This window comes from Gastrolobium bilobum, unplaced genomic scaffold, assembly GCF_033153095.1.
Source record: "Gastrolobium bilobum isolate Gb01-03AN ecotype WA unplaced genomic scaffold, APGP_CSIRO_Gbil_v1 utg26078, whole genome shotgun sequence".
Lineage (NCBI taxonomy): Eukaryota > Viridiplantae > Streptophyta > Magnoliopsida > Fabales > Fabaceae > Gastrolobium > Gastrolobium bilobum.
Window position 1 is genome coordinate 155,332 of NW_026896138.1, and position 9,111 is coordinate 164,442.

Here is a 9,111-nt window from a genome sequence, read left to right on the forward strand (position 1 = left end):
TGGGTAAAAATTTGACGACGGTTCAGATAAAAATTATATCGGGCTTCACTAAAGGACAAAGGCCACTTAAGTGACATGGCACCCCTCATTAGGGCACCCTCCTCTCCTTCCCTTTCATTTCTGATCAGCAGCCCCTTCACTCCTTCTCTCTTTAAATTTCAAATTTTGAAAACTCTCTCATTTCTCTCTAAGATTTCTTCACCTAAATCTCTTCAAACCACCAAACTCCCTTCACAAAGATTGTTCCCCTCACTCTCCTCTTCACAACCATGCCATTTTCATGGTGTGAATCCAAAATTTCATGTCCCTTATCATCCTAAACAGCCACGGTTTTGTGAAGAGTAAAGGCCATGGAATTGTGTTCTTAAGCCCTCTTGAAGAATCACACTTGCTTGCTTGGTTCCTTTGATTTTTGGGTAAATTCTCTTGGTTTCTTTTCATGAAAAACCTCATCTTTCTTCTTGTGTTCTTGAGCCTAACTCATGAGCATGTTCATGAAGGTTTGTTCTTGCCTGTGTTCTTGGTGAAAAAAGGTGGAGCCTAGAGATAAAGGAGGAAGCTTGAAGATGTAAGCCTCCATTTGAGAAGTATAACCAAAAAGTCTCTCTTTTTCTTGTGTGTGTGTCACGGTTTTGTTATGTATTGGAGAAATAATGTTTAAAAATTTTTAATGCCATGGTTTGATGATGATCCTTAAGGGTGAATGTGTTTTGAACCATGGAATGATGGATTGGATGACTAAAGATGCCACCTTTGGACCTTTGAGTGATGTTCATGTAAGAAGATGACTATGAACCATAATATGGACTATGTATGATTCAGACAAGTCAATGATGGACAGGGTTTGATGACAAAAAATTGTGTTTAAGTTGTTAAGTGTGAAAAAATGATTATAAAGATTAACTAGGTGAGTTAACTCTAAGTAAAACTCACTAATCGTGATTAATAATAGCTAAAAATCCTAATTAAAATAGCTCATCAAATCTGCCCCATAAAGTATATAAAGGTTTAGTGGTGTTAAAATTAAGGAGATTATGAATTAGGGGATTAATTAAGGGTAGGAATTAATTAACAAAAGTAATTAAGGATTTAACTCTAAAATTGGCCTAAAGTAGGGTTTATGTACACTAATTAAGTAATTATTAAAATTTAAGTATCATAACATAAAGGGACTAAGGAGATTTCATAATGTGACTTAATAATAGAAAAATCCAAGAATTAATGTGAATTTGGATTTATAATCAAAAGTAATTAAGGTTTGTTAAGTAAACACATTTAAGGCTAAGTAACCATTTTTTAGGAAAAATTAGGGAGAGCATATCTGCCTCCATGGAGGTCATATAGGGTTGTCCCTTATATCAAATTGAAGCTTACGATGTTAACTACGTGGTGTCAAAATTTGGTATCAATTGAAGATGTATTACATTCTGTATGTTTGTTTGAGTGAGGACTGCACAAGGAGGCCATGTGCAGGGGCTGTACATGGTTGTAACTTTCACGAATTGTTTCTCCCTTAATTCTTACTAAAATTAGGCTCATAATATCTCGAATTAAATATAAAGGTGTCTTGTTGGCTGCATAAAAATTTGAGAGCAATTAGTTTAGTATATTTTCCAGAATCATAGAAATGGTAAAGGATGTTTAGGGCTCTGTTCGGAGTTGGCAAACAACTTTGTTTGTCCAACTTCAAATGATGATAACCGAAGCTAGGAAACTCCAAATTAGGCATGTGCTAACTTGTTGGAAAGGTAATTGAGTCTAGATTAACATACTAAAAGATGAGAATTTTATAACAAGTGAGTTGCGCTCAGTGACTGAAAAACAAAAGCATGTAAAGTTATGGAAGAACTGTAAAAGTGATATTTAAGCTAAGTGGGCTTAGGAAAAAGCTTAGTAACTTATAATAATCATATATATGACTTGGATGAGTTGCAAATAATCTAAGTTACCTAAGTGAGCCTTGCATGTGATTCTAAGCTATGTAAGTAATTGAAGATTAAGGTGACATGTAATAATGCACTAAAATATGTATAAGTAATAATTAGTCTAGACTTGTAATGAGCATATTATTGTAATACGAGTATGAAAAATGGAATCATTAAATGATTAGGTCGTGAATATGGCTTGATTAATTAATATGTAATTAATGATGTGAATGGTTCCTACTCTAAGTGTGCTTAGGGAACTGTGCACTTGAGGATTGAGTTGGAGCATACGTATTATATAGGAGTGTGGGCTTGTGCTAAGCTCCCTAAGGTAAGCTCCTAGTTCTAGTTGACTCCTCTCTATTGTGGCCCCACCATGATGGTGGGCATTATGGTTGTATTGTATGAGAATGTATGGTATGATGTATATGTGCATTCATTCATATTTATATAGATGTATATGATCTTGATGTTATGATGATGCACTGATGATATATGTTATGAGGATCATGGCCAGTGATTATGGTATGTAGGCTGCCTATGACTTGACTTTGGGGGCTATATCATACAGAGGTTGTGTTGACTGTTTATGGCTTGACCCTGGAAGTCACACAGGTGTAAATGTCTATGGCTTGACCCTGGAAGTTACACATGTGTAACCGTCTATGACTTTGACCCTGGGATTACACAAGGATGATATGATGATGCTATGTTTATGCTGTATGTTTGTATTATATACTTTATATCTGACTTGTCATGCAGGAAGTGAGCTCAGGGGATTAGAGGATCCTCTATGAACCTTGAGCTTACTGAGATGTTGTTATCTCACCCCGTTTGGGGACATCATTTCAGGTACCCAGAGCAGTGGTGATGCCTCTAGGGGCAAGGCCCTGCATTGGAGTAGTTGTTGATGCAGCTGATGATTTTATATTATTTTTAGATTTGATGTTGGCATGTAGACTTGTTAACATGCTTAATTATTTTATGGAGATTATTGTATGTATTTATTTAGGCTCATGATTGTATTCTTAGAGTCATGGATTATTTACTGATGCTTTTATACTTTGAATTAATATAGACTTGATGCATGTATTCAGTTAATTTGGGCATGAAGCCTTATTATTTGTATTGACCCATTGAGGGGATTGCAGTCCGTGTGGGACTTGCAAGCTATCTGTTTAAATTAGAGTATCAATCAGGTTAAATGTATGTGTGGGACCATGTCCCCAATTATCTGAAATACAGCCGTTATGTTGTCCATAAGACTCCGTCAGGAATGACACTTGATGTCATATCTTGATGGTCAATGACCACTAATACTGGCTCATAGGATTAATTAGTACATGTATGTTTAGATTTACGCTTTCGCAGTATCTCACGTGAACGTTTTTAGAAATATTTTCATAAAAGGTTTTGGAAAAAGTTTACTCGTATTTTGGTAAAACGTTTTATTATTCTTCTAAAATAAAGTCTTCCGTTGTGTATTCCAAATATCATTTATGTTAACAACCAGAGTACTACGGGGTGTTACATCATGAAACCAATCTTAGCTAGATAAAATTAAATAAAAAATAGATCCATTAAAACTAACATTGAGAGGGAAGCAAAAACATCATCACAAATCCAATAGAATTTGCAAGCATGGGAAGAGCTGTGATAATCCATTAAAACTAGCTCGATGTGATAATCAAACAAAACCCAGTTCTGAAAGAGAAAAAAAAATTGTAACTTAAAATTCCAAAGCCACCAGAGAATGCAAGAATGTTGCGCGTTAAATGGAGAAACGTGAATTAGAAATATAAATAGCAAAAGATGAGATAAACATATTTGTATTAAATGGAGTACTACGGGGTATTTTGACTCGTGGAGAGTGGTGATATCCTAAAAGTAGCTAATGAAATGATTGATAAGAAGAAGGGTACTTTGTATTAAATTTTTAAAACATGTTTAATTATTGTGATTTAATAGTATAAGGGGGTTAATTGTTTGGATTAACACTATAAGGTGGTCTTTTGAAAAAGACCCTAATTAACTACAAGGTGGATTTTTGTAATTTAAAATATATTTTATGGGGACGGTTATACTTACCACCAGGTAAGTTTATCACCTTTACCACCAATCTCATCATCGTTAGATTAAAATTAAATTTAACGGTCCGTAATTATTCCTTATAATCCTAATTTTTTCCCATATTTCCTTTGTCTTTCTTTCTCTAAGTTTCCATACCGTCTCTCATACTCTCTTCAATTGTTGTGGCCTTTCGATATAGATTCTCTGTGACAACTAATTTTAACTCGTTGCACATCCTCTCTTCGATTGTTGTGCGCTTTTGAGGGAAGATGATCAGATTAACAGAAATAATAGTTCATAATAATAAAAAATGTATTCACGGATTACCAAAAAAATGAAAAATAATTCACAAGACCCGTCCCACCAGTATTATGAAGAGCGAGCAATGAACGGAATAACTTTTGGCCAATTGTTTAGCATCCAATTCAACTCGAACTTTTGACCAATTGTTCCTGAATAACTTTTGGCCAATTAACAGAAATAAATCTAGATCAATAGTCATAACGAAAACTTTTTTTTCCTCAACCTGAATTAGCATCCAATTCAACTCAAACTTACCTAGGAACAAATGCAGGATCGAAAGTTTGAAGAGAGGATATGGAAACCTAGAGAGAAAGGCAAAGGGAATGTGGGAGAAAAAATTACGATTATAATAGATAATTATGGACCGTTAAATTTAATTTTAATCTAACGATGGTGAGATTGATGGTAAGGGTGATAAACTTACCTGGTGGTAAGTATAACCATCCCCATATTTTATTACCATATATAAGTTTTTTGTTTTTATTGGTAAACACCATATATAAGTTTTAATTTATTAATTATGTGATATATTAGATACGAATAAAAGCAAATACTATAAGTTTAAGCGTATTCTTAAAAATTGGAATGAGAGGAGACTCTTTTATCTAAAGATAGGACAAATCAACTCCATTTGAATGTTAATCAGTTGAGTCAACGCATTTTTTTTTATGATTAATCATCTAAATTCGTATAAAAGAAAATTAGTGACAAACAGAGAAATTTTTGAAAAAGTAAAAACTATATTTTAATGTCCAGAAGACCAACAAATATTAATTATATTAGTCTTTAGATATAAGATCGATATATTAAGTTTCTAATAATTAAAACTAATTTAATCCACATTTGTGGTTCTTCAAAAATTATACTGAGTTTTTTTATTAGGAAAAATATTTATTTTTTTAAAGGATAGTTATTTTAATTAAAACTACTATATTTTATTTAATATTTAAATTAAAAACTCTCACTTTCTTCCACCATAATTTTTATTGTGTAATTATTTATCTGCCCATAAAATACAGTATTTTTAATTAAAACAATACAATTCTATATTTTTTAAAAGTATAAACACTTGATCCCTTTTATATTTTCGTAAACTAAGGTATTCCGCGCCATATTTCCCAAAAAATGAAGGTAAGAGTTACACAATAATTTGGGAAAGAAACTACAGCCGTCAGATTATATGATTGTTTCCGAAAAAAAGTATATTCTCTTCTTCTTTTTTTTGAAATGAAAAGCATATTCTGTCACTCTTGGCAGTTCCACCCAAATCCTTCGCCTCAAATAACGTCCCGAACATTGTGTTATTCTCGTTTCGCCTTTCCAATTACAGTTCTGCCCCTTATTTTATTTCCACTCTATTTTCTTTTTCTTTTTTACTGTTATTCTCCTTAATTTCAATGAATTCATTCTTAAAGTTTGTTAATATTATACCCAAAAAAAAAAGTAAGTTAGTATTTGTTTCTTGTATTTTAGTCATTTCTGTTAATAAGTTTTATTAAATAGGAATCATAGCTGTGTTAGGTTGATCCTCCGCACAACTGCTTTAAATTTCGTGGAAATAAAATAGTATTTATTCTCATCCAATCATGAATTATTTGAATGCACTCTCTATATAAATTTTTTAAAAAATAATAGATCGATTTTATGTAAAATTAAAAATTAATTTCTATGCCAGTAGAAAAACATATATAAATACTCCAAGAAATATATATTAAAAGGAGTGGCTATTTTGGTCATTCAAACAATACGCGCGTGGCATTTAATACCATGCAAAGGGGAAACCATTCGTAGACAAACTAGAATGTCTCTAAATATAAGATTCAACAACGGGGACCCACACCTCACACCAATGTACTCCTGCGCTGTCTATGTTTCTGTTTATACACCAATTACAAATGGTCTTAGAAGTTTCTTTCTCTTATATAAATATGTTCGGTTCCTATCCTCCCCTGCTTGTGGGGGGGATTAATTCCTCAAGTCCTCCTTCTCCTCGCTCTCGTTTTCTCAATGGAACAAAACCCTGAAAACGACACCATCACCATCCCAAACACAGCCATGGATCCTCTTTATGATGATCCCAAACCCACCCTTCAAACCCCAAAGAAGAAGAATGCTCCTGTCAATGTTTTTCAGGTTGCACTCTTGAGGATGCGAGGACGTTCCGGAAAATCAAGGGTGCTTCCTGTAGATGATGGGTCCAAGAGCATTTGGAGAAAAATGGTGGGGTCCATGAGACCATTGCACCTACAGAGCAGTCAATCCCCACGGTCATTTTCTGAAACCGATAGCCAGCCTCCTACGCCTTCGCTTACCGCAACATCGGATTATCTAGCGGAGGATGAGTCTTATTCGCCTTCTCCACCCAGCACACGTTACGCTTCAGCCGAGGGGCTGAACGAACTCATGCAGAGTGATGAGGAAAACGAGAAGCATGGAGAGATTTTGGAGGAGTGCAAAGAACACGATAATGGGGATGATATGATTGATGCCAAAGCTGACGAGTTCATTGCTCAGTTCTACCAACAAATGAGGTTGCAACGTTTGAGTTTCACCGATCGTGTTTACAAAGAGCGAAGTGAGAGGTCATTGGGTTAATATGGTGATCCCCGCGGACATAGATATTCACGTCCTTTTATTTTCCGTGAGCACTATAATTAATGTTGGTTTTATCTGAGAGAATATTATTTTTCATGTTGCATCACAATTTATCTCATGAGCAACACACAAAAAAATGAATATGACACGTTTTTTTAATGTAATATGAGAAATAATATTCTCTAATTTAAAACTTTAAACATATATTAAGTTTTTTTCTTTCTTCCATACCAAAAAAAAAAAAGTTCTTTTCTTTCTTTATTTTTTATTTTGGATGGGGAAAGTTAGAACGGCAAATAGATACAACTATTATGTTTGCGTGACAAGAACATCTGGATGCACAAGCGGAGATGGGAAAAGACAGAGAGATGAAGATAAAATGTATACTAAGGTGATCTCGATTAATTGCGGGGAATTATTATCATATTAGGAGTGTGTGATCACTATCTGTTTCTTTTACGTGATTTTCGTTTTAAATAAATTAACTGTTACGGGGAAGGAAATGTCATGGGTTTGTGTGCCTTTCACTTCTTTTATTTTTCTTATTTAGTTTTGGTCTTTTTTGGGAATTTAGCTTGATGATCTTATGATGTTGTTTCCTTGGTATCTACGTTCAATTTCTTTTTATAAAACAATAATCATCAATCCATCTCAATTTTTTTTTCTTGAATGTAGTTTCCATATTTTTTTTGGAATGAATTGGGTAATGCAGTTTTGCACTTGAATCAAGCACCTTGATTTTGCCTTAAGTCTTACACTCTTACTTGTCCCGCCACATGATCGGCCGAGGTTAAATGAATTGAATGTATTCTTAACAATAGAGGGTATATATGATTTCTGTCATCATTATGACGCTTGTTTCGAACAAAATGGTCCTATATTATATTGATTTTGGAAAAAATAATGGACAAAACTCCTTCATTTTTATTAATATATATATATAGGGAAATGATATTGTAACAACCAATTAATGTTACCATCAATCAATTTCATAGTTAGATCGATTATGTTGATCCAACGGTTATATTTATTTTCATCTTTGTATGGTCATGATTTTTCATATTTAATATTTTATATTTATTTTCATCTTTGTATGGTCATGATTTTCCATATTTAATATTTTATATTTATTTTCATTTTTGTATGGTCATGATTCTCCATATTTAATGTGGAGAATCATGACCATACAAAAATGAAAATAAATATAACCATTGGATCAACATAATCGATCTAACAGTAAAATTAATTAGAGTAACACTAATTGATTGTTACAATATCTGTCATATATATATATATATATATATATATATATATATATATATATATATATATATATATATATATATATATATATATATATATATTCCTTTTAATTAGCAGCAACTTCCTCTGTAAGGCTTCTTTCCTTGGCCTTCAATGAAATTAGGAAAAATAATTAGAAAATAATTGTTGCATAATCAAGCAAAAGATTGTATTAAAAATTATGCTGTTGTTTCTCAAGAGAATTGCACTGTTAACAAATATCAAATATCTTCTTATTAAATCATATAAATATACTTTGGGTTTTATAAGAGTTATGTTGTAGGAAAAGTGATTGTGTAATGTTATAGAGATTCGTTTTGCGTGCCTTAAATTTTTTTTTTTTTTTTTTTGCTTCAAAAAGTGCGAGTCCCACAAATATTTTGAGTATAGGAAACTTTTTTGTGTCATGTGACATGATAGATGCAAATTCCATATACTTTACCCAAAAAAACATAAAAAATATGTAAAAAGATTATAATGAATATTTTATGTGGAACTGTACAATACATCTCGAAGCCTTCATCCTGGGTGAGCGGGTATTCATCTTTCACTACTTTTAAGCCCACAGTTGATTGCTTTGTTTGGAAGAGATTTTTTTTTTATCAGAAAAAAAATAATTTTCGGAATTATGGTAAATTTTTTTTGTGTGGATAAATTATTAAAAGATGTTTGGTAGATCCATTTTTTTTGAAAAATATTAAATTAATTTTACTGATACTATATTTAATTAATTATAAAATATTGATGGCAATATAAACCAAATTTACAAAAATAACCTTATTAGATATGTTATTTTAATATTTCCCTTTCCCTTATCTTTCATAGTTTTATCAACTCTCTCTTTCACCCTTTTTTTCATTTGCTGTACCCAAATGCAAGTAGCGAGTATCACAAAGCAAATGCAAGCTTCAGTTCC

The 9,111-nt window shown here is 32.4% G+C and overlaps 1 protein-coding gene across 1 annotated transcript; it reads left to right on the forward strand.

Annotated features, from left to right (window-relative positions):
* The first annotated feature begins 6,353 nt into the window (after nucleotides 1-6,353).
* LOC133297975 (uncharacterized) lies at nucleotides 6,354-6,893 on the forward strand. The gene has a single exon (XM_061497212.1). It carries the CDS (start codon nucleotides 6,354-6,356, stop codon nucleotides 6,891-6,893), a length of 540 nt encoding a protein of 179 aa, XP_061353196.1.
* The last annotated feature ends 2,218 nt before the right edge of the window (nucleotides 6,894-9,111 follow it).